The sequence below is a fragment of the Littorina saxatilis genome, linkage group LG3 (assembly GCF_037325665.1).
Source record: "Littorina saxatilis isolate snail1 linkage group LG3, US_GU_Lsax_2.0, whole genome shotgun sequence".
Classification (NCBI taxonomy): Eukaryota; Metazoa; Mollusca; class Gastropoda; order Littorinimorpha; family Littorinidae; genus Littorina; species Littorina saxatilis.
This window is the reverse complement of record NC_090247.1, coordinates 20,339,435-20,364,910: the sequence shown is the minus strand read 5'-3', so window position 1 is coordinate 20,364,910 and position 25,476 is coordinate 20,339,435. Positions and strand designations below refer to the sequence as shown.

General features: G+C 44.4%; 1 protein-coding gene across 1 annotated transcript; it reads left to right on the top strand.

The window, feature by feature from the left end:
- Positions 1 to 160: 160 nt before the first annotated feature.
- Positions 161 to 25,225, top strand: LOC138961836 (SR-related and CTD-associated factor 4-like). Its single transcript, XM_070333507.1, has 17 exons — positions 161 to 298; positions 5,359 to 5,487; positions 6,769 to 6,930; positions 8,201 to 8,318; positions 8,868 to 9,010; positions 13,301 to 13,579; positions 13,978 to 14,060; positions 14,864 to 15,017; positions 16,464 to 16,585; positions 17,334 to 17,411; positions 17,882 to 17,973; positions 18,216 to 18,316; positions 18,515 to 18,622; positions 19,595 to 19,760; positions 21,800 to 21,916; positions 22,458 to 22,690; positions 23,299 to 25,225. The coding sequence occupies exons 1-17, from the start codon at positions 269 to 271 to the stop codon at positions 25,063 to 25,065; spliced, it is 3,882 nt and encodes a 1,293-aa protein (XP_070189608.1). The 5' UTR covers positions 161 to 268; the 3' UTR covers positions 25,066 to 25,225.
- Positions 25,226 to 25,476: the final 251 nt, after the last annotated feature.

Here is a 25,476-nt window from a genome sequence, read left to right as displayed (position 1 = left end):
CACTTTCAAACAAATGCATTCTTTATTTCGTTAAAATTTCTGTTAACGTTCCGATGTGGAGGCAAACTTGACACTCTGTAAAGTAACTTTTGATTGGTCCCTTTTCCTAGAAATAACCAATCAGTGAGGACTTTGTTATTTTCATGGTGACATTATGGGATGAAGCCCTACCGCCATTTTGGACACCACGCCAAGTAGATGGAAGAGATATTTGGGCCGATACTCGCATCGTTCGCTTCTGCAGTTTGATTTACCATAAATTTCAAACATGGAAGCTGTTAGAGCTTTCAACAATGAGGTATGGGCCACAGTTGCAATGAATGCAACGTGTACATGTAGATTTTGTCGCACCAAACCGACCACAATTTTGTTCCTTCATTTGATGCGTTAGCCCAGACTAGTTTGCGGCCTGTCAAGAAATGCGTCTCTACTGAGAGCACACAGTTAGTAAACACCATGGTTACTCTATCTGTATTTTGGCATAGGTGAAGAACTGTGCTGATATAACGTACGTGTAGTTACTATCGCTCTTCTGCAAAATAAATCGGGTCAAAGGTGCCGAAGTCGTGTCGGTTTCCTGTGTACTGCTGTAGTACCTACCCGATGTACCACTACAACTTGCAAGGAAAGTGATCGATAATAATCATACCACCCTCCCAGTTAGTGAGTTATCTGGACATGGAGAGAATTTTGAAGCAGCAGAATAGCAAGTTGTAATTACGTTTAAAATAATTCCAGAGAAGCTTTGACTTCCTCATACCCATGATGCAGGAAGAGACCAGTCCTCCGTTTCTTACAAACGAGATGAGCGAGTTAGTAGAGACTGTGCCAAAAGGTGACGTTTTCATGTCAGTATGTCCCAAATGACATCACCAGTACATTTTTCATTCTATCTAATCTGTTTTCGTTCTATTTTTTCTAATAACATGCGTTAACAATTGATTGCCAACTGGAATGGAAGAGCACAAAAAGTGTAACTTGATATGTAGTTTCTCTAGAGGGAAAAACATCTTCCACTTTCATGTCAGTGTGTCCCATGCAACATACATTTGCCAAACAGCTATGTGCAAGTAGATTATTTGTTAGTGGTATAGAAAATACTGATCAACAATTAAAGTCAGTTTTCACATTCATTTTCTACCTATTTCTTATTTGTTTATTCTGTTGGCAATGGTGAAATGTCAGCAATCGTGTGTCATTCGGGACAGTAGACATGACACCTGACCTTTTGGCACAGTCTCAGTAGCGTTTCTTGGAGAATTCTCGCCATAAGAAACACTAGTAGTTGGCGAGAGTATGCCAGCATTCTTTGGAGGTGCTCGCTATGCTAGAATAAATAGCAGCCACACAGCTGCCAATAGACCCTATCGGTATTCCAAGCTCTCACAAACTTCAGAGCATAGCAAAGCATGCGGTACAGCGATCTCATGCGAGCTGCACAAGCCAAGGTTCAAAGTTCTCGCGATGTTCAAAGCATAACAAAGAGCGTGTCTCGCGAGAGCTGCTCAGATACCGACCAGTGCAGAAGGGCTTTTCTGTATCAATCATATCTGATTCTTGCCTTGCTTCCCATCAAACCATTCCATATATATATACACTCTTGCTCTCTTGCATAACGAGAGGCGAACCGTGAGCAATTCTTGCCTGTACTTCCAATTGAGACCAATCAGCCATCGAACCAATGTCGCATTAGGAAGGAGCTCCAGCTCTCTCTGTCATGTTGTCACTTTCATTGGTTTTGAATAATGAATTTGATCAAGATTGTGTTGTCCAAAGGGATGATTGGTATTATTCACTTCATCAATTGCTGATCATGACTCATGAGTCAATTATGTCCAGACGAGACTCAAATCTGATAAATCTTTAATAAAATTTGGTCAAAGCAAGTCATGTGCTGGTCACAAAATAAAAAGTTCATTTTCTTCAACATTTGGAATGCCTGAGCTTTAGGTCTTCACATATTTTTAGGGTTTGAACTTAGAAACAATAGAATTGATAAGTCCAAAAATTGATGTTTGTTTCCAATGACAAGGCTAAAAAGATTAGGGTCGGTTCCTATTTTTTACATGTTTGATTGAAGTTTGTTTTTTACACATGTGTATGTGGCTTTTTGTTTTTATAGCCAGAAATCTGGCAAACTGTCTCCCCTGGATGCTGAGGGAAAGTGACTCTTTGCAAAGTCTGCAAATTTAAATTTTGTTCTTTATTATAAAATATTTTTGGAATGTGTGTCCGAAGGGAAAAAAGGGTTGGTTGGGGAATCGGAAACAAATAACTTTTGTTGTGCCTAACGTACATTCTAAGGTCATGGCAGGGTCATGGACAATAATCTATTTCTTGAACATGTAGCTAGAAGTTGTAGAACTATGAAATTTGATGAATCTATGGGTTGATGACCTCCGAGTATGACCTTAGAAAGGTTCACCCATGTCAAATTTTAAGGTCACACCAGGGTCATGTAAGGGTACACAAGTGGAAAATTGTCTTCTTCAGCAGTTTTGAAGCTAGTCCTTCAAACTTCATGTAATCCCATACTATGATGACTTCCAAACATGCCCCAAGTCTTGTTGGCCTTCCTCAAATTTCAAGTTCACAGTGTGATGAAGTTTGGGTCTAAAAGATGAAACGGTATAATTTGTCCCCGTTTTTGATGCTAATTGCTAGATCTATGAAACTTCACACGCTTTCAGGGATTGATGACTTCTGGACACAATCCAAGTCTGGTTCCCTCTGAACATATTTCAAGGTCACAGTGCGGTCGAGTTCAGGTCAAAAAGGATTACATTTAACTTTTCAGTGGTTCTTAGTCACGAGCAGTACTTCGTTTCAAGAATCGTCCCACTTTTTTCACTCACCAAATCTTGCCGCTGAGAAACAAGTGACTGGTGTACCCTCATAAAATTTTAATATCACAGCGGTGCCATGTTTTTGTTGTTGTTTTTTTAACCCTTTCGCTGCCAATCAAAACTTGCGTATGTGCATTCCTGACTGCCAAGGAATATTGGAGTTCGGGGTGTAATAATTCACAAAAAATTCTAGCTCCAAACTGGCAGTAGGTAGGTAAGTAAAACCTATGTTATTTTTAAGGGAAACTGAACCAAGAATCTGTTTTTAGTGTCTAATCATGCAAATAATAAGAAACGCTGGCGCTGGCCCCGAGTACTCTTCAGACTGGCTCGCTCCCCCAGTATGAAAGTTTTTGTCTTGTGCACGTGGATTTTAAAAAAAAAAAAAAATTAAATATTTATTTATTTTGCACAATTAAAAAAATTATTGGAGTAAAATAAAACATTAAAACGTTCATAATAAACAAAAGTAAACAAGAATTAAAAAAAAAAAATAGACCGCCCATGCCGGGTATCGAACCCGGATCACTTGGATTTATACCAAAAAAAAAAAAAAAAAAAAAATTATTTATTTATTTTACACAATTAAAAAAAATTATTAGAGTGAAATAAAACATTAAAACGTTCATAATAAACAATAGTAAACAAGAATTTAAAATAAAAAATAAAAAAAAATAGACCGCCCATGCCGGGAATCGAACCCGGATCACTTTGGCCATAGATGAATCGCTTTCCACCAGGATCACTTGGATTAAAAAAAAAAAAAATTTATTTTACACAATTAAAAAAATTATTACAGTAAAATAAAACATTAAAACGTTCATAATAAACAATAGTAAACAAGAATTTAAAAAAAAAAATAGACCGCCCATGCCGGGAATCGAACCCGGATCTCTTTGGCCATAGTCGGAAACGCTTTCCTCCAAGCCAACAAATCTGACAATCGCCAGTGAACTCAAATGCCTATAGTCCTCGCGCAGTGGTACACGCACGCAAAGCCTGGTGTGGTGTCGCTGGCTGGGCGGTTTATCAGCCGAACGGCTGTTCTATCCCACCGCGAATCGCGCCCGCCGTTAAGAGTGGCTTTTGTGATTTATTTCGCATTTAGGTCCCAGGTAACATGAAGTTTTAATACGATCAATCGGACCTATTATCAAGTTAGTGTATCAACTTTTGAACGAACTGCGCCCAGTAGTTTCCCAGCAATAAGCTGTTAAGTCGAGACGAACAGACACACAATTAAAGTCTGCAGGACCCTAGTACTGCGTACTCGGGGATAATTAGTTTGTCTTATAATGATGTTTAAATATGAACTTTTTAAAAATCAGTCCGGCGCATCTTCCGGTGCCTGTGGATCAAACACAGGTGGCTGTTTTGCTTGCTCCAAGAAGGATTATAATCACTATCATCTACCTGTTTCCAACGAATCGTCCGAAAGAAGATCTCCCCTGTCAGTATCCATAATCATTTGCACCGCCTGTAGCGTCAGTCCGGCTTTGTTTTTCCCTACTAGGGCCCGGTCGACTGTCACCGTTAGCCATTTTGACGAGTCGAGATTTCTCTCCCCTACCCTGTCGCCAAGGCCAAAAATAGCCTTCAGACGCAAAACCGCGTCACCATTTATGTTTATTCATGAGAATGAGGTATCCTACCAAGCCATTGGCTGCTATTTGTGTGTCAGCAGTGACATAGCATTTCTGGAAAATCCCGTAACGGAGAAGACGGGCTTACCCGTCCTAAGACGCTGCGGCTACACAAGCGCATGACGGGTATACCTGTCCTAAGGCAGTCAAGTGGTTAATAAGGAAAAAAGAAAAAAAAAGGGTGTGGTTAAGGTAACATAGCCAAAAAAAATAGGGTAGGAAGGTAGGCAATCACTTTTTTTTTTAATGTGTACAAATTAAACCTACTTGACAGGGAAATAAGTGTGCGACTCGAGCGCTTTCGCTTTCATTGTGTTTTCTGCACTCGGTTTTTTTGTGACAAATGTAATACAAACTGTAAAAAGTTTTAGGGTCGGCCCCTAAAAATAGGGTAGGTCGGGTTACCGTAACCACACCTATTTTTTTTTTAGGCCTAAGACGTACAAAAAGATTTGTTTTGGATGCTTTTGAAGCTGGAACTTTGAATCTGTACACACTTCTACATCTAGGGTTTGATGACCTCCAGGCATGACCCAAGTCTGGTTGACCATTGTCAAATGTTATGGTCATGTCGTGGTCGAATGTTGGCCACAAGATGAACAATTGTTAGTTTCTCCAAAGTTTTTCAAGATGAAATATAACATTTAGGGAGCTAGAGAAGCAGATAATTTGTTTCTGATTCATATGACAAAGGTGAGTCCCTAACTCCTATGTTCATTTGGTCCTCTTGTCTTAAATGTCTGGAGCAGCAGATAATTTGTTTAGACTGATCCGTATGTATTGTGAAGGCGAGTCATACAAGCCTTTGGTCTCGTTTTGTTTATTCAGTTATTATTCCATCCTGAGATTTTTCTCTTCTTGTGTTGCAGTTATCCTCGCTGTATGAGAACCGGCCGCCTGTGTCTCGGGCGAAGATGGCGTCGGTCACCAAGACTGCCATCAAGGCCATCAAGTTCTACAAGCACGTGGTGCAAAGTGTGGAGAAGTTTGTCTTGAAGGTCAGTTGATGCCTGCGTATCGCTTGTCAATACAGTAGTGCCTTGTGTGAGGTAAAGTTTTCAAGGAGACACCTTCGAAGAGACCAAAAACTTGTGTTTTCCATAGTTTGTCTGGCTATAGCCAAAGTGCTTCATTCTGCAGTTGAAACTTGTTTCGAGAACTATTGACAGAGGCAAAGACTGAGTTGTAGAAATGTCAAAAGTTTGTTGGGTAATTTCTGACCTTGGTTTATGCAGGATCGAACACTGGAGAAGAAGGTTTATGCAGTGCAAGTTGTGATCTGCAGAGGCAGTGTAGCTGTCCAACTAGCAACAGAGGCAGTGTAGCTGTCCAACTAGCAACAGAGGCAGTGTAGCTGTCCAACTAGCAACAGAGGCAGTGTAGCTGTCCAACTAGCAACAGAGGCAGTGTAGCTGTCCAACTAGCAACAGAGGCAGTGTAGCTGTCCAACTAGCAACAGAGGCGGTGTAGCTGTCCAACTAGCAACAGAGGCAGTGTAGCTGTCCAACTAGCAACAGAGGCAGTGTAGCTGTCCAACTAGCAACAGAGGCAGTGTAGCTGTCCAACTAGCAACAGAGGCGGTGTAGCTGTCCAACGAGCAACAGAGGCGGTGTAGCTGTCCAACTAGCAACAGAGGCAGTGTAGCTGTCCAACTAGCAACAGAGGCAGTGTAGCTGTCCAACTAGCAACAGAGGCAGTGTAGCTGTCCAACTAGCAACAGAGGCAGTGTAGCTGTCCAACTAGCAACAGAGGCAGTGTAGCTGTCCAACTAGCAACAGAGGCAGTGTAGCTGTCCAACTAGCAACAGAGGCAGTGTAGCTGTCCAACTAGCAACAGAGGCAGTGTAGCTGTCCAACTAGCAACAGAGGCAGTGTAGCTGTCCAACTAGCAACAGAGGCAGTGTAGCTGTCCAACTAGCAACAGAGGCAGTGTAGCTGTCCAACTAGCAACAGAGGCAGTGTAGCTGTCCAACTAGCAACAGAGGCAGTGTAGCTGTCCAACTAGCAACAGAGGCAGTGTAGCTGTCCAACTAGCAACAGAGGCAGTGTAGCTGTCCAACCTGCAACTTGTGGGCTGGGTAAATTTTGTCTGCCATCCACACGCCAAAGATCAAACAAGCAGGAAGTAGAAAAGTTCAGAGCTGAGTCTGTAGTTGCTATTTCTATGAACTTTTTGGTGCATCTGCCCAGTCATTGATTGCAAGTCCAGTGTGATATACTACAAAGGGCTTCTGTTTGTTTATTATAGACTACATAGGACTTTTGTTTGTTTCCTTGCAGTGCAAGCCAGAGTACAAGGTCCCTGGCCTGTACGTCATCGACTCCATCGTCAGACAGTCACGCCACCAGTTTGGCCCCGACAAGGAAATGTTTGGCCCGCGCTTCACCAAGAACATTGTCACCACTTTTCAGAGTCTGTTGAAATGTCCCCCTGATGAAAAGGTAAAGGAGGGTGCAGTATTAAAATAACACTCGGAGCCTTTGTGATGTTATCGATGCACTGTACAGCTTTGCCCGCCGATAAAATATAGCTTTGAAGATTTGTAACAGCAGAAGCATCTCAAAGACTGACATAACTTTGTGCAAAATGGTTTTTATTGTAGACGGCTGATGTAGCTGCAATAGTAGTATGTCTTGAGAGAACAATTGATTTAAGCTTACTGTAGATATATATAATTGATTGAAATGAAATGTTTATAGAAAGATAGTGTCTGCTCTGTAGACTTAATAATGAGGGGGCGGGGTGAAAGCTCAGTTGGTAGCGGCGCTGGCTTAAAACCAGTTGTCGCTATCACCTTGTGTTGAGATTTATTTCCCAGAGGTTAACTTTGTGCAGACTCTCCTCAGTATCCGAACACGCCTGTGTGCATGCATGCGCACAATAAAGATTTCAAGTTCACGGCGAAAGTCTCAGGGCTTGGAAACACGAATACACGCATGCAGGAGAAGAAAAATATGGGGTAGCGTCGTATTTTATGGCAGCTCACCCAGGCAGAAAGCAGCCCATGTTTTCATGAGGGTTACCTCTTAAGACGATGTGATACAGTGGAATCCCCCTTTTAAGACCTACAAAAATATGAGAAAATCAGGTCTTAAAATGATTTTAAATGTACAGACTATGCTCTGAAAATCTCAAAAGAATAAGGTCTTAGAAAAGAGGAAGGCTGAAGTTGGGGGTGTTTAAAAGGGGGTTCCACTGTGTCAATAATGTGTGTGTGTGGTGCGAGTGCTAAGGCCTAAAAAAAAAATAGGTGTGGTTACGGTAACCCGACCTACCCTATTTTTAGGGGCCGATCCTATAACTTTTTATTACATTTGTCAAAAAAAAAAAAAAAACGAGTGCAAAAAACGCAATGAAAGCGAAAGCGCCCGTGTCGCACACTTATTTCCCTGTCAAGTAGGTTTAATTTGTACACATTAGAAAAAAAAGTTTAAAAAAAAAAAAGTGATTGCCTACCTACCTACCCTATTTTTTGGGGCTATGTTACCGTAACCACACCTATTTTTTTTTGGGGCCTAAACCTGTGGCAGAAGAACAGTGTCTTCTCCATGGAGGTGGTGCAGCCCCTGTGATACCTGTATCAATAATGTGTGTGTTGCAGTGCCGTGTGGTGCGAGTGATGAACCTGTGGCAGAAGAACAGTGTCTTCTCCATGGAGGTGGTGTAGCCCCTGTGATACCTGTATCAATAATGTGTGTGTGTGTGTTGCAGTGCCGTGTGGTGCGAGTGCTGAACCTGTGGCAGAAGAATAGCGTCTTCCCCATGGAGGTGGTGCAGCCCCTGCTGGACATGGCTGCTGACCCCACCAGCACCGACTCTGTCTTGGCTGGTAAGCACAGTGAAAGGGATACCATTACCTTGTTTCTACACAAGGCTGGCTTCGAACATTCATAGCCCGACATTTAAAGCAGTACTGCTCATGGAGCGAAAACTTAAGTCCTGTACCAATTGAGCATGATCATGTGTCCTGTACTGTGCTATGGTGCCAGTGTTTTGGCCAAAAAAAGCGTTTCCGCAGACAAACAGTTTTCCTTTGAATATGTCATTGCCTGATGCATGTATTTAGCAGTGAGAAGTTTTCAGCACGTCTACAATGTTTCTTACTCCTCGATTTCATCAGACTGTCATACATTATTCCCTTCAGATTACATTTTTGTAACGCTGACTTTCTAATACAAGCAGTTGCTCCTGATACAGAAAGTAGAAAACTTGTTATGATATGAAAATAAGCGAAGGGTAGACAACAGAGGTGTGTGACCTAACAAGAGGACAAAACAATATTATCAGGGGTGTGACCTATGATGTGAAAATGAGATAAGAGTAGACAGTACCTATGTGTGAGGTAACGTGAGGAAGCAAGACTTGCCTGTGTCCCCAGCCCAGCGAGCGGTGGAGAAGGTGGTGCAGGCTCACGCACGCAGCCAGGGCAAGACCAGCAACGGCAACACTGAGGAGAGCTTGCTGGCTCAGCAGAGCGACATCGTCAACACTTTCACCAAGCTGCTGCAACAGACAGGGGAGGTAAGCCATGTCAACATCGCACAGAGAGTGTCTGTCCTTTCAGTCGACTGGTCACGTTAGATTGCTTGATCATCTGAAGGGCTCTTTTGAAATTCGAAACAGGGCTCCCATCTTTTCTGTGAATTTGTATTTTCAATCAGAAGCCTATCAACATGATCGGATTTGCGTCAGATTGTATCGTTTTGAATGTGAATTTCAACATGTTCCTGGACTGATGGAGCTTTTAAGGAATGTTAGGTTTTCTGTACGCCGTACTGTATGGCAGCTTGCTTTCCCCATTGAGAAAGCAGCCAAAATGTCCATGAGGGAAACCCTATCCCTGTGCAGGACTACAGGGATGTCGTCAGGCGTCGGAAATCGGACATCGATTGAAAGGCTCAAATGTCTGATTCATATAGACGCATGGCGGTCAGATGTTTTATCGTTTTGAACTGAGCGCTGTCATTGTCCGATAAGAACTCCATGCCTTCGGATAGCGTGATATTCGATATTTTACGTTCAAGATACACATTTTCAAAAAGCACTCTCGCGTACAGGTGCACTGAAGTTGTGTAGTGCAGATCTTGCGTTTTCGGGAATTCCGAACCGTTTGCGATATGAGCCGTTCGAGTACTCCCGTCTGCAGCACACTAAAGTTGGGAGTACGGGAGACAACTCCAACTGACTATTAAGTCTTGCGTCTGCTTTTGGTTTCAGTTCGAGACATTTTGTCGAAGCGCATTGAATTATGCCATCGAAATAAAACTAAAGCCTGCCAAAGATCAACAAAAGATGAAGATCTTTGGCTTTTCAACGGCATCCTGTGCTACGTTTGAGTCAAAAACAGGTGAAAACATGGTGAGCGTCATTCTTGAAAATGACAGTGCCAATGACAGCGTCGTCGCTGACACAACCACGGAAAGAGAAGATTTGTCTTTTGTACAGGACATGTTGTTGGCACGACAGGAAATTCGTAGAAACGGCCTTTTAACTATTCATGGCTGACCCTGTTCGGTTGGTTAGACCTTGACAGCAAAGAGACCATACTGCTTTGTCAAATCTGTGTTGAACCGGACTTTTTTTTTTTTTTTTTTTTTTCTCAGTATTTCATTTCTTAGTCAAATTATGCAGTTTGTGAGACAATCAAAAAAAGAGTGCTGAAGGTTTTCGTTGCTTTTTATGTTTCTTTTTGTGTGTGTCCTATTTGGAACTAAATTAATAAAACAATGTATGCACAAATGTTTGGTGTATATATCTTATATGTGTGTGTGTTAAAGCATGTGTGTGTGCACATGATTTGGGAACCATTCCATGGACAGTGTTTTGCACTAAATTATGATGTCCTTTTGAAATTTCTGAAAGTGGTCAAATGTCCTATTGATTTAGAAAAGACCAGGAAGCCAATGCATAGCCCCTCCATAGGAGCCTAAATTGATGACGTCACTGCAATAAAGTCTGTGGATTCCATAAAGTCTCTTATTTCTAATGCATGGACCGCGCATAGAGCCTTATGTCGGCCATAAAGTTATAGCAGGCCCCTCCTTCCAATAAGAGTTATGGAACCCGCTATTGGAGCGTTTAAAATGGCGGCTGCTTTCATGCCGATTCAGGATGAGAAGAAATTTGAGAAGCAACCGGATCTTTCTTGACCGCCTACATCCACTGAATCGTTACGACGACGTGGAACTGTACAGAAAATTCCGCTTTCGTCAGCAGGACATTCTTGCAATCACGGATGAACTGTAAGAGCAACTCGAACTGCCGAATCGAAAGGGTGCATTGCCGCCGGTTCTGCGGGTTATCTTGACTTTGGGTCAGTTTTTACGCGTGCGGATCTTTTCAAGATGTGTGTGGCGAACTGATCGCGGTACATAAGTAATAATGATAATAATAATAATAATACGGGAATTTATAACATCAAACACAGCATGCAGAACCAGCAAGAGAGTGACTTATACCTTTATGGCGAGGGTACCGGAATGGATATAGTTTCCAGCAAGTTTTATCAGGAGACGGGCTTTCCAAACTCTGCGGCAAATGGTGTACAACTGACCCGCCGCGAAGCATCACAAAGCTTGACGCATGCGCAGAGACACAGGATGACGGGGAATCCCTTCCACTATCTACGTGTTAAAAATAGAGCCGCTCTTAGCTATGGCAGGCACTATTTCAACTCATGCATGCGGACCGCTGAGTTCTATAGTGCGTTTCATAGCTATGCGCTCTACAGCGCTATGAAATCCTAAAAGTATGGAGGGGCTATACATTCGGCCCCAGGACATTTGTCTTATAGTTGTGAATTTCTAACAACATCCCTGGGACTATATGAAATCTTATCTTTATCTAATCTTTATCCTTCCATGGGAGCCCTGAAACAGTAGCCTTGAATATGTCATACCTATTGTTATTTGAACGCTTAGTTGGTCAGGAAAGTTGGTGCTAGTTACAGGGATGTTGCAACAAATTCATACCTATAGGACAAATATCCTAGCTCTTCAGCATCAATAGGACATTTGACCGCTTTCAGATATGTCAATAGGACGTCAGAATTGTTTCATTTTCAAGAATGACGCTCGCCCCCCCCCCCCCCCCGTTTTTGACCCTAATATAGCACAGGATGCCGTTGAATAGCCAAACGTGTTCAGCTTATGTTGAACTTTGGCAGGCTTAAGTTTTATTTTTCTGTAGCATAACTCAGTGCGCTACGTCAAAATGTCTCGAACTGAAAGCAAAAGCAGACGCAGGACTTAGTCAGTTGGAGTTGTTTCCCATACTCTTAACTTTGATGTGCTGCAGACGGGTGTCAACCAAACGCAAGATCCACGCTGTACAACTTCAGTGCACCTGTACGCGAGAGTGCTTGGTCGCCTTTTTAAAAAGGTGTATCTTAAAAGGAAAATTAACGAATATCGCGCTGTCCGAAAGAATTGAGTTCTTATCGGACAATGCCAGCGCTCAGTTCAAAACAATAGGACATCTGAATGCCATGCGGCTATGTGAATCGGACATTTGAGCCTCTTAATTGGTCTATGTCCGATGTCCGACGCCTAACAACATCCCTGTAGTTAGGATGGCATAATAGTGCAAAATGATGACAGTGCATAGTCCTGATTAAGTTTGGTACTCGCTGACGTCTCTAACTCTTTCTGGATGAAGAAAAAAGATAACTTTTGGTTAATCTCATGGGTATTTGTCAAGGATTGTTGATTTGTTTTATTGGATTCACACTTGATAAAGGTGTATGTACAAGTGACTGTGCACAGGGCTAGATTCACACTTGATAAAGGTGTTTGTACAAGTGACTGTGCACAGGGCTAGATTCACACTTGATAAAGGTGTATGTACAAGTGACTGTGCACAGGGCTAGATTCACACTTGATAAAGGTGTATGTACAAGTGACTGTGCACAGGGCTAGATTCACACTTGATAAAGGTGTATGTACAAGTGACTGTGTGTGCACAGGGCTAGAATCACACTTGATAAAGGTGTATGTACAAGTGGCTGTGTGTGCACAGGGCTAGATTCACACTTAATAAAGGTGTATGTACAAGTGGCCGTGTGTGCACAGGGCTAGATCCACACTTGATAAAGGTGTATGTACAAGTGACTGTGTGTGCACAGGGCTAGATTCACACTTGATAAAGGTGTATGTACAAGTGGCCGTGTGTGCACAGGGCTAGATTCACACTTGATAAAGGTGTATGTACAAGTGGCTGTGTGTGCACAGGGCTAGATTCACACTTGATAAAGGTGTATGTACAAGTGGCCGTGTGTGCACAGGGCTAGATCCACACTTGATAAAGGTGTATGTACAAGTGGCTGTGTGTGCACAGGGCTAGATTCACACTTGATAAAGGTGTATGTACAAGTGGCCGTGTGTGCACAGGGCTAGATTCACACTTGATAAAGGTGTATGTACAAGTGGCTGTGTGTGCACAGGGCTAGATTCACACTTGATAAAGGTGTATGTACAAGTGGCCGTGTGTGCACAGGGCTAGATTCACACTTGACAAAGGTGTATGTACAAGTGGCCGTGTGTGCACAGGGCTAGATTCACACTTGACAAAGGTGTATGTACAAGTGGCCGTGTGTGCACAGGGCTAGATTCACACTTGATAAAGGTGTATGTACAAGTGGCCGTGTGTGCACAGGGCTAGATTCACACTTGACAAAGGTGTATGTACAAGTGGCCGTGTGTGCACAGGGCTAGATTCACACTTGACAAAGGTGTATGTACAAGTGGCCGTGTGTGCACAGGGCTAGATTCACACTTGATAAAGGTGTATGTACAAGTGGCTGTGTGTGCACAGGGCAGCCTACTGGCGTCAGGACAGGAGGTGCAGCTCCAACAGCTCCAGTTACTGCAGCAACAGCTGGTGATGCACACTGAGATGATGTCCAGCAAGCCCCAGCAGACGCCGCCGGTCATCGACAACAACCTCCTGGCCCAGATCAAACTGCTGACCGACCAGGTGCTCAACAAGACAGATGCCCCTGCTACAGTGTCAGACCAGTCACACTCAGATCGGGGCATGGAGGGCGGGGGAGGGGACGCCAGGAAACTACAGTCTGAGCCAGGATTTAACAGGGTGAGGATACTCTTCTGGTGTCTGCATGTGTTCTGTGTGTATGTGCAGACGGGTTTCTTTTTGTATGTGCAATCTGGATTTGAGAGAGAGAGTGTGTGTGTGTGTGTGTGTGTGTGTGTGTGTGTGTGTGTGTGTGTGTGTGCGCGCGCTATTGCCCAGCTATGAGTATTGCCTTGCTGTGAGAATTTTGAAGGAATGGGAGTGTTGTGAAGGTTATTGAAGAACACAAGAAATTAAAGTCTGCTCAGTAATTGCAAAAATGGGTTGAATTGCTGTAGAATCAAGCATGATAGTATATGGTGGTAATCGGAATTAAACAGAAGACAGCAGTTTTGGAGTGAATAATGTGTGTAGCTGTTATGTGCAACACCTAACTGTGTGCTGTGTTGTTGTGACAGAAACTGCTGGACTTTGACTACGGCGACAGTGACGATGAGGACGACAGGAAGGACGGCGGGGGCACGCACCCTCATTTGCCAGGGTAAGTCTGCTCTCTGGACCAAGGCACAACCAGTTTACTAACAATTTCATGCATGCCACTTGAAAATTACATGTTACAAAGTTAGCAAATCAAAGATTTCAGAGCTGTGAATGAAATATTTTTGCATTGAGACTGAGGTGCTTTGGCCATTATGGAATTTCAGCATTTTGATCAGCAAGATCTGAATCTCGGAAGTGTGAAAATCATCCCTTGGTTTCAGCGACCTTAAATACTTTTCAGTCAGATTTGTCTTGCTCCTTTGTTGATGTGTCAAGCTGTTAAAACAATATTAATGAAAGGCATGACAGTATCTGCAGGCATGGGAATGATCCTCGGATCCGCTAATTTCAGAGGTTTAGAAATGAAATTTCACAGGATGAAAATACATTTTCAGAGGACAAAAAGTCTAAACTTGTCTAAGAGGGTTTTATATGCTTGAATCGCTCAAGTGTCTTTGAACAGAACAGCTCCAAATGCGGAAAAGATTATTGACTGCAGCTCGTTTTGGTGAGCCAAGTAGTTGACTTTCGACCACCTTTTCTGGATTTGGTCTAGAATGCATAGATTTTGATCATGCCTTAAAAAAATGTCCAGTCCCCCCCCTTGATTTCAGAGGTGTTTTTTTCTAGCAGCCATTCCCATGCATGATATTTGAACTTGTTCCACAACGATCCACAGTCTAATGGTGCAAGGTGTGTGTGTTTAGCGGTGTCCAGAAGCTGCTGAGTGACCCAAGCATGTTGCAACACCTGTAAACTTATTAACTTGTACACAGTCTAATGGTGCAAGGTGTGTTTGTTTAGCGGTGTCCAGAAGCTGCTGAGTGACCCCAGCATGATGCAGCACCTGCACAACGTGACCAGCCTCAAGTCGGGGGACCACATGCATGACTCGGAGGCCATGCGCAAGCACCACCTGGAGCAGCAGCAGGAACAGTTCAACAAGGAGATCGGCCAGGTGAGCTGAGCTGGTAGTGTCTTGTGCAGCGTATGTAAAATCCAGGGCTCCCCACAGATGTTCTAACTAGAGGGTACCGGGACCTTCGACTATATTTTTGAGTCACTTGAGAAAAAGTGACTCTATGTAATCGGTTAGTGTTAGTCTGTCCGGCCGGCCGGCCGGCCGTCCGTAGACACCACCTTAACGTTGGACTTTTCTCGGAAACTATCAAAGCGATCGGGCTCATATTTTGTTTAGTCGTGACCTCCAATGACCTCTACACTTTAACGATGGTTTCGTTGACCTTTGACCTTTTTCAAGGTCACAGGTCAGCGTCAAAGGAAAAATTAGACATTTTATATCTTTGACAAACTTTTCTCGGAAACTATCAAAGCGATCGGGCTCATATTTTGTTTAGTCGTGACCTCCAATGACCTCTACACTTTAACGATGGTTTCGTTGACCTTTGACCTTTTTCAAGGTCACAGGTCAGCGTCAAAGGAAAAATTAGACATTTTATATCTTTGACAAAGTTCATCGGATGTGATTGAAACTTTGTAGGATTATTCTTTACATCAAAGTATTTACATCTGTAGCCTTTTACGAACGTTATCAGAAAAACAAGGGAGATAACTAGCCTTTTCTGTTCGGCAACACACAACTTAACGTTGGGCTTTTCTCGGAAACTATAAAAGTGACCGGGCTCAAATTTTATGTGAACGTGACTCATTGTGTTGTGAATAGCAATTTCTTCCTGTCCATCTGATGCCTCATATAATATTCAGAACTGCGAAAGTGACTCGATCGAGCGTTTGCTCTTCTTGTTTAGCAGTACTTTCGAGGGTCCAATAACTTTTGGAAGTTCTGCGAGACCTTTACAAAAACGGCATTTGTCTTATCAGTTAGATTTTGCGCCTGAAGGAATCTGGCAGTATATTTCCTCGTTTTCGAATTTCCTTGTTAAGTGTATGTGCTTGTTTATTCTAATAGGACACTGACTAGCGGACAATTTGATCAGTACCGTCGGTACGAGTGATAGGCAAATTTAGTGTGTCCTAGGAGCTGCTCTTTTCTAGTTCAGGGCGTCGCACGGCCCCCATCAACAATTTCTAGTACATTTTTTTTTCTGCTCCAATGTAAGTACTGTGTATAGGACACAGGGACGCACAGTTTGGGGAGCCCTGGGTTGAGGTGCACCAAGCAAAAGGGGAAGCCACCCAAACGGGTGAGAACAAACCGCAGGACCTGATTCGTTGAAATCACATGTTTGGGGGCATGTTTTACAGCAGCAGTGATATAAGCTCTCACTTTCGGTCTCTCTCTTTCTCTCTCTCGCTCTCCTTTGCATTCTCTCTCTGTGTGTTAGGCGAAAGCAAAATATTTCAGTATCCAGCAGCCTCTTTTTCCAACCCAGCTTCAGTTGTATCAAACATAATAAAATGTTGTGTTTGGTGTATGTGACAGAGTCAGTATTCCAGCTACAACCAGGACCCAGACGTGATCGTGGTTGAGGACCAGGATGATAGAGACAGCAGGGACTACGACCGCGACAGACGACGCTCCAGACGATCTAGAGACAGATCAAGGTGGGTTGTGCGTCAGTTTCAAGAAGAGGAAGAATGACGGATGAAGTCACAGAAGAGATGTGTTGCACTTGTAGGTCTAAAAAAAATCCTACTCAAATTGACTGCTGATGGAGACGCACACTGTTTACAACAGAAGAGATTTTTACTCACCAAGATAAAGTCAACACCACTGTCCAACAACAGCAGAGATTTTTACTCACCAAGATAAAGTCAACACCACTGTCCAACAACAGAAGAGATTTTTACTCACCAAAATGAAGTCAACACCACTGTCCAACAACAGAAGAGATTTTTACTCACCAAGATAAAGTCAACACCACTGTCCAACAACAGAAGAGATTTTTACTCACCAAGATAAAGTCAACACCACTGTCCAACAACAGAAGAGATTTTTACTTTTCAGCTTTCAAGACCTCCACAGATTAACAAGTCACATAGAAAAGCAAAATATAACGAAATCAAAACAAGTAAATCAAATGTAGATTTTGGAAAGGCACTGAACTTGTGAACTAACTGTCTGTGATTCCATTGTCTCTTTGGACCGCCAGAAGGATGAGAGCTGTCAATTAGCTTTGTAACAGTATATAATCTACCATTTTGCCCATCTTTACAGCCTGTGTTGTTTTGTGAAGTCTTGTGTCATTATTAGTTTACTACAAGTTTAAAGAATCATGCATGTTGTTTTGTGAAGTCTTGTGTCATTATGAGTTTACTACAAGTTTAAAGAATCATGCGTGTTGTTTTGCAGGTCTCCAAGACGAAGGAGACATTCAAGGTCGCGTTCCAGAGAAAGACGCAGATCCAAAGACCGACATCGAAGATCACGGTTGGTGAATTTTGTGGGTTCCAAGATAACTCAGAACGTGATTATGTCACTCAGCAACAAGTTTTTATATCAGTCAGCTGAAAGTAAACATCTCTTCCACCATTCTGGCAAGTTTCAAATGAACAGTGCACAAGGGAGTGTGCAGATCCAGTGTAGCTGTTTGTCATACAGTATTTTGCTCATTTTTAGCCAGCCCTTTGGTGAGGTGATCCAGAACTGAGGTATCTCCAGTCCAATAGGTTGACCATGACATATCTGTGATGGTGAAACACAAAGTATTATTTATTCAACGACCAGCATAGTATGCACATACACACACACTCACTTTCACTCCCTAGTTTGTCCTTGAATGCTAGATACATCCTCAAAGACATTTGCAATGTGAAGCAGTTTGCTAGTCAAGCTTTCTGACATTTGTTGAGAATGTTATTTTTCCTCAAATGACGTGTCTTTCTGTAATTCTGGTTTAGGTCGAGGGATAATGACCGTGAGCGACTGAGAGAAAAGGACAGAGAAAGAAAGAAACTGGGTCTTCCTCCTGTGAAGGATAAGCATCTCAGTAGTGAGTACAGTTTGGATTGTGTTGTCGATTTTGATGTGTGATACAAAGTTTTTCATTTATGTTATAATTGTAGGGTTATCTATTTATCTGTTATATTTCTGGTGTTCTTGTGAAGCCTTAATACATCCTCGGCGTACCACATAGTATTAGAAAATAGATGCTTCATATGTTAAAATGACTTCAGTAGTTGCTGACGATAGCCAGTTTTCTGTGTGGTGTCTAACTGGTGCTTTCTGTTTCAGTATGTTCTACAACATTATGGTTCGGCCATTTAGCCAAGCACACAACAGAAGATGAACTGCGTTCAGAGATAGAAAAGTATGGAACCACAGAAACTATAAAGGTGAGGGAACAATTTTGTGTTGTCTGTGTGAAGGAACATTATAATACGAATATCCTGAATGAGGTTGTTTCTTATTGCACTCCAACATGCTGATTGGTTCAAATGGAGAAAATAGATTGGGTTGAGCACGTTTCAAGGAAGAGTTTTCAGGAAAGTATGCTTCTGACAGCTTACAACAGTTTGTGTGTTTGGGAACAGATGGTGCCTCCCCGTGGGTGTGCCTTCGTCAGCATGACCGCTCGCAAGGAAGCCGCTAAAGCTCTCGACAGAATGAAAGGCTTCAAACTCAACTCAAGTGCTCTCAGGGTGAGTGTGCCTATTGGGCTTTATGCCAGTGACCACAGAAACGAGGCATTCATAGAATTGTGTGTGTGATACTGGAAGTGTCCATGTAGATGTGGCTGGGAATGCTGACGTGTGTGTGTATGTTCAAGGGTATTGCTAGGATTTGTTTTTATCTGCAAGTTGGCGAAAATGGCCAAACAGACAACTGTAGCAAAGGTTTTAACAGTTTGAAATAAGTTCTGCTGACTGCTGGCACCCAACAGCATACCTGGTATGTGTGTGTGAGTATGTACCCAGCAGTCTTTTCATAGCTTGATTTAATGGGCCTGAAAGTGGCATGGCTAGTAAAAACATATAATTGGCGAGTAGAAATGTTCATCTACTCGCCAAATGTGAGTAAAGTTGCTGAAACAAATTGTTGGTTTGGCCAGTAAAGTTTGCTCTCTGGCTGGTAAGTTTTCAGAATCACTAGCCAAAGGCGAGTACACCATTTCTTGGACTTTCAGGGCTGTTTAGTGTTTCCTCAAAGCCACAAATGTCATTCAGATACAGCTGTTGTGTTTGCAGCCACAGCAACTGTACGGTTGTCTAGGGTCTAGAAGGTGGTCATGAGGGTTGTGCATGCATATTTTATTGCTGTGTGTACTAATGACTATTTGTACCCACAGAACAGGTCATAAACTAATTACTATTAGCCTGGTAGCTCAGTTGGTAGAGCACTGGACTTGTGATCCGAGCGCGACTCAGTTGCTGCTAGCTTTTCACTGGGAGGAAGCGACCCAAATTTTCCAGCAATGGGACAAAGAAGTAATGAAAATTAAATTTTTAAAATTTTTTTTATTTGTAGTTGTATCCACAGAAGAGATAATAAAGTTGTGGCGTGGGCACCCAACATCGGGGGTGAAAGAGTCTGCCTTCAAGGATTTTTTTTGCTGTGTGTACTAAGTATTATTTGTACCCACAGAACAGATAATAAAGTTGTCCTGTGTTCAGGTGGCGTGGGCTCCCAACATCGGGGTGAAGGAGTCTGCCTTCAAGGACCAGTGGGATGTGGAGCTGGGCGTGACCTACATCCCCTGGAGCCGCATGCCTGCCGACCTCATGCCGCTGTTGAACGGGGCCACCCTCGATGAGGACACGCTGCCTGAACATCTCAAAGGTGGGTCTTGCAGTACTACCTTGTTTCACTCACCAAGGCTTTTCCCGTCTTCATCCAGAGTTTTCGAGTCCTGGTTTTGGTATATTGGCAGTCTGTTTGGGATTTCTTCGAATTTCTTTCCAAAAGGAAGCAAGTTATCTGTATTGACCCCTACTGGCACATGCTGTTAATCACCACTCTTTACAACTAGAAATGGGTGATGCAGTGGTTGCTTTATCCATTCACTTCTATTTGTGGAGAGTGGTGAAATTATGTGATTGCAGGGGTCTGGGTGGCCGAGTGGTAAACGCACTTGCCTTGGAAGCGAGAGGTTGCGAGTTCGACCCTGGGTCAGGGCGTTATCAATTTTCTCCCCCCTTTCCTAACCTAGGTGGTGGGGTCAAGTGCTAGTCTTTCGGATGAGACGAAAAACCGAGGTCCCTTCGTGTACACTACATTGGGGTGTGCACGTTAAAGATCCCACGATTGACAAAAGGGTCTTTCCTGGCAAAATTGTATAGGCATAGATAAAAATGTCCACCAAATACCCGTGTGACTTGGAATATAGGCCGTGAAAGGTGAATGCTCGCCCTAATAGGCTTGAGGTTTGCTGGCCGATGTGAATGCGTGATATATTGTGTACAAAATTCCATCTCACACGGCAGAAATTAATATGTAAAGCGCTTAGAGAACGTCAAGCGCTATATAAATCTCCCCATACAATACAATACAGTGCGTGTGGAAGAGTTGTGGTCATCAGATTTATTTAACAAAATTTGTTTGAAGAAACAGCGTCTGACGGAGTTAAGACCCCCCGCGGCTTAGAGGGAAGAATTTACTCGATGCTCCCCAGCATGTCGTACGAGGCGACAAACGGATTCTGTTTCTCCTTTTACCCTTGTTAAGTGTTTCTTGTATAGAATATAGTCAATTTTTGTAAAGATTTTAGTCAAGCAGTATGTAAGAAATGTTAAGTCCTTTGTACTGGAAACTTACATTCTCCCAGTAAGGTAATATATTGTACTACGTTGCAAGCCCCTGGAGCAATTTTTTGATTACCGTACTTTCCGGGTCATAAGGCGCGACTTTTTTCCTCGAGTTCGACCCCTGCGTCTTGTATAACGAAGAATCCGTGTATGAAATACGAAAAAAATCAAAGAGACCGCCTGAGTACCAGTCAAACAACTTGTGATAATGCATGTTTCAGCTACTAGGTACTGCCCTGGCCAAGTTTCCTCGAGCTCTCAAGCCACCCAGCTATCACAATGCCTGCCTTTGATCTGGCCGCACACACAGAGCACACATACATAATTATTTCCACTCTGTTAAACTCGGTCACTGACCTGGTGCAGGAAGTATTTCCTCTCTCAGATATGACAGGGGAACCACCTCTCATGGCAAAAATTGGGTCATTGACCCCTGGGAAGAAGGTCGTGTCTGTAAACAAGGCCACCCAGCTATCACAATGTCTTTGATCTCGCTGCACACACAGAGTTCTACTCTGTTAAACTCGGTCACTGACCCCGAAGCAGGAAGTGTTTCCTCTCTCAGATATGACAGGAACCACCTCTCATGGCAAAAACTGGGTCATTGACCCCTGGGAAGAAGGCCGTGTCTATAAACAATGGACCTGGCTTTGATCTCGCCGGCTTATTTTCATTCTTCGACTACCAGTATACTTTTTCAATTTTGGTGCGCCCTATCGGCCCCCTGCGTCCAATGGGTGACTGGATTACAATTTTTTTTAAAAAGGAGGTGCGTCTTAGATAACGAAGCGCCTTGTCACCCGGAAAGTACGGTAGTGCTTTTGTGAACAAGAAACAATTAACAAGTGGCTCTATACCATCTCCCCCCCCCCTTTCCCCTCCTTATATAACCTTCGTGGTTGAAAACGACGTTAAACACCAAATAAAGAAAGACGGAATTAAGTCCTCATACTTTGTTCATTTTCTAATTAGTATTTATCTGTCTGTCCACTTCAAAACCTACTAGGTCGAAGTTGAAGTGAATGTTTGGTGTTAGTGATGTGACGTTGTCATGGTGTGTGTGTGTGCGTGCAGGAGCTCCATTGCAGCGACCCGAGGAGGACAGTGACATGAGACCAGCCATGGTGACCGACAACCACAACCCTCCCCCCATCAACCAGCCTCCGCCCAGCTTTAGCGGCCATAATCCATGTAGGTTCACCAACTCCACTAAGTTCTGTGGTTTTCTATTCTTTTCTGCACTGTGTTTGGAATAGGGAATAGCTTACACAGCCTCACTGCAGACATTTGTACAGCGAACTGAGATGAAGAAAGTGTATACATGCACATTTGATGATCTGATGCAACAATGAGAAGCTTATTTTGATGTTGAACACCTTTCTGGTGCATTTAGATAAGCAAATTTGACATGAAACACCTGTCTTATGGGTGGGAAAATAGCTCAGGCGGTAGCGGCGCTGACTTCAAAACCAATTGTCGCTATTGGCCGGGGTTCGATCCCCACGTTTGGTGTGGGATTTATTTCCCGGTCAACTTTGTGCAGACTCTCCTCAGTGTCCGAACAGTGCTTGGAAACAACGAATACACGCATTCAGGAAAAAGAAAAGAAAAAAAATGGGTAGCACCGTACTGAATGGCAGCTCGTTTTCCCCAGTGAGAAAGTAGCCTTAATTTCCACGAGGGTAACCTTACAGGACTAACTAAAATCTTATCCTTATCCTGTCTGTTGCAGCCATTCCATCTCCACATCAGTTGTCCATGATGCCTCCAAACATGATGATGCCCCCACCCGGTCAGCTGCCACCTGGAGTGCAGTTACCACCCCCCAACGTGGGTCAGATGCCTGGTCCAGGCCCCATGATGCAGCAGGGCAACCCCCCTCAGCTCCCCACCAACATGCTCCATCCCCCTGGAGGACCCGGGTCGGTACCCATGTCTCTCCCGGCTGGCGTCTCTCTAGCTCAGGTGAGTCTCACTTGTAGGTACAGTGATGTCTGTAATCAAAGATTGCCCCTGCAATACATAACATGTGTCCTTTGTGAAGGACACTTTGAGTAAAGTAAGAGGTCAGTGGACTGCAAGTGACCTTTATGCTGAGGTGCTGGCTGTAAATGACAGTTTGAAAAACTGTTTTCACAGTGTGTGTGGCTGTGTTGAAGGTGGAATGTTGATTTTGTTAAGTGTTCTTGCCAGTAGAAAGGAAAGGGTTGAACCAAGGAAAAGTACTGTTCATTCCTTACTTTCATACTCATACATTCTTAGTTTGAGCAGTTGATGTAGCATTTCTATAGTTGATGTAGCATGTCTTGCCAGTAGAAAGGAAAGGGTTGAACCAAGGAAAAGTACTGTTCATTCCTTACTTTCATACTCATACATTCTTAGTTTGAGCAGTTGATGTAGCATTTCTAGGGAAGACTGTTGTGTTGGTCCTGTTTTGAGATTTGCAGGAAGGATTGTTTAAACTTGAAACATGGCAGCGTTAAAAGTCTACGGGTGGAGTTTAGTTATGAAGTAGTGTGTGCAGTTGACAATGCTGTAACGTGTGTTTTACACAGCTTCCTGTGTTGATACAGGTGGTGTCCATGCCTGGCTCCATGCCCTCCGGTCCCCCCGGCATGCTGAACACCTCCGCGCCCATGGGAATGAACATGGACTCTCCTCTGGGTCGGCCACCAGGCATCCCGCTCAGCTCGGCCCCCATGATGATGCCCGGGCAGCAGCCAGGCACCCCGTCCCGCCCCGGCTTTCCCGGCCACCCCCAGGGCTCGCCCTTTGGCCTGCACAACATGCGCTTCCCCATGCGACCCCCGCCCCAGGAGATGGAGGAGCCCAAGGAGTGGCCCAGCGACGACAAGCTGGAGGAGGAGGCTCTGGCCGAGATGGAGGATGAGGACATGGACCACCGCCCCATGGACCTCCCCCCCTCCGCGCCCTCCCCACACCTCATGTCCCTGTCCATGATGGGCATGAGGATGCGCATGCCTGGCCCCGGGGGCCCGCGTCTTCAGATGCAGATGCCTGGAGGAGGTCAAATGCAGATGCCTGGAGGCGGTCAAATGCAGATGCCTGGAGGCGGTCAAATGCAGATGCCAGGAGGCGGTCAAATGCAGATGACCGGAGGTGGTCAAATGCAGATGACCGGAGGAGGTCAAATGCAGATGCCCGGAGGAGGTCAAATGCAAATGCCTGGAGGTGGTCAAATGCAGATGCCCGGAGGCGGTCAAATGCAAATGCCTGGAGGCGGTCAAATGCAGATGCCCGGAGGCTCTCCGCGGCCGGGCATGATGGTGGAGTTGGGTCAGCCAGTGTCCAGTCCGGGGATGGCGTTGGGGCCTGGAGGCATGCTGGGCCGGCCTGGCATGATGGGACCTCGCATGATGCAGCCAGGCCAGCCCCCGGTCAGCTCAGAGGCCATGATGCGCCAGCAGATGCCCCAGGGGCTGATGAGTCAGGGGGCCATGGCCATGCGGCTAGGGATGGGCGGCCAGGGTCCCCGAGGTCTCGGCCCCGCAAACTTACAGCTGGGTCAGCGTCTGGGCATGCCAGGCAGTCCCGGGATGAGGGGGCTGGGGCCGGGACAGGGACCCATTCGCATTGTGCTGGGACAGAGACCAAACCTGGTGCGGCCGGGAGGACCCTTTGGTTTCGACAACCCCCGTCTGCAGTTAAACGACCTCCAGGCTAATCAGGGCGACAGAAATCCAATGGACGAAGGGCCCCCATCTGGCCCCAACCCGAACAATGGGCCCCAGGGTCACGGCCTTCTCCCCGGCCTGGCTGCGCTGCGAGGGGGTCGCCCTGGCTTGCTGGGGGCCAGACCCAACTTGCCGGTCAACGGGGGCTTCAGGTTCGGTCCCGGTGGCCTTAACTTCCGAGGTCCGCGACCAGACTTCATGCGTGGCCCTGCCCTGGACAAACCGGTGATGGACGGTGCTCAGGGGGGGTTGCCCCTGCCCTTCGTCGGGGCGGCTCCGGGGGACAAGAGTCCCGAGTACGGGGTGGGCGCAGACAGCCCTGAGTACGGAGAAGGTTTCAACGAAAAAGAAAACGGCAAAGCAGTGCCTCTAGACACAGACCTCAGAGGAGACACAGACTTGCGCACTGACACTGACTTGCGGCCTCAAGACACAGACCTTCGCAATAGTGAGACAGACTTGGCCAAATCTCGCCGACTCTCTCGTTGGGGCAGTGGTGAAGGCGACAACTCGAACCCTGCCAACACGAACGGCCCCACTCCCAACACAAACGTTATCCCTGCTGCCTCTCAGGACAGTTCGAGTGCAGCTTCTAATGCAAATCAAACAGTACCTGACGCTTCAGAAGGAGCATCAGATGGGTAGAATATGATGTGATTGTGAAGGAGGGTAAAACTGCATGAATGTGAATGTTGTGAGTGAATGTGGTGCTTGCTGTTCTTGTGATCAGAGTGGTGAAGATTGAATTTGTTGAAAGAAATGAAAGGTGTCGCTGTTATTAAATTTATATGAAGTTGAACTTAAAGATGCTTGCTTGCTTGAATTTGTTTTGAATTCATGAGTGGCTAGTGTAAATGTTTGTGGTAGTGTGTTGAGTGAATGTTGGTGTTGTCTACTCTTGCACAATCAGATCAGCATGCTTCAAACAAAAAGAGAACAGTATTTACAAGCACGCAAGTGGTATCCTCTGTGACTATAACGTTTTCTATAATTTTGTTTATGCTGAGCAATATATAATTTTGTTTATTCCTGTTTGTGTGAATGAAGTTTTGCTAG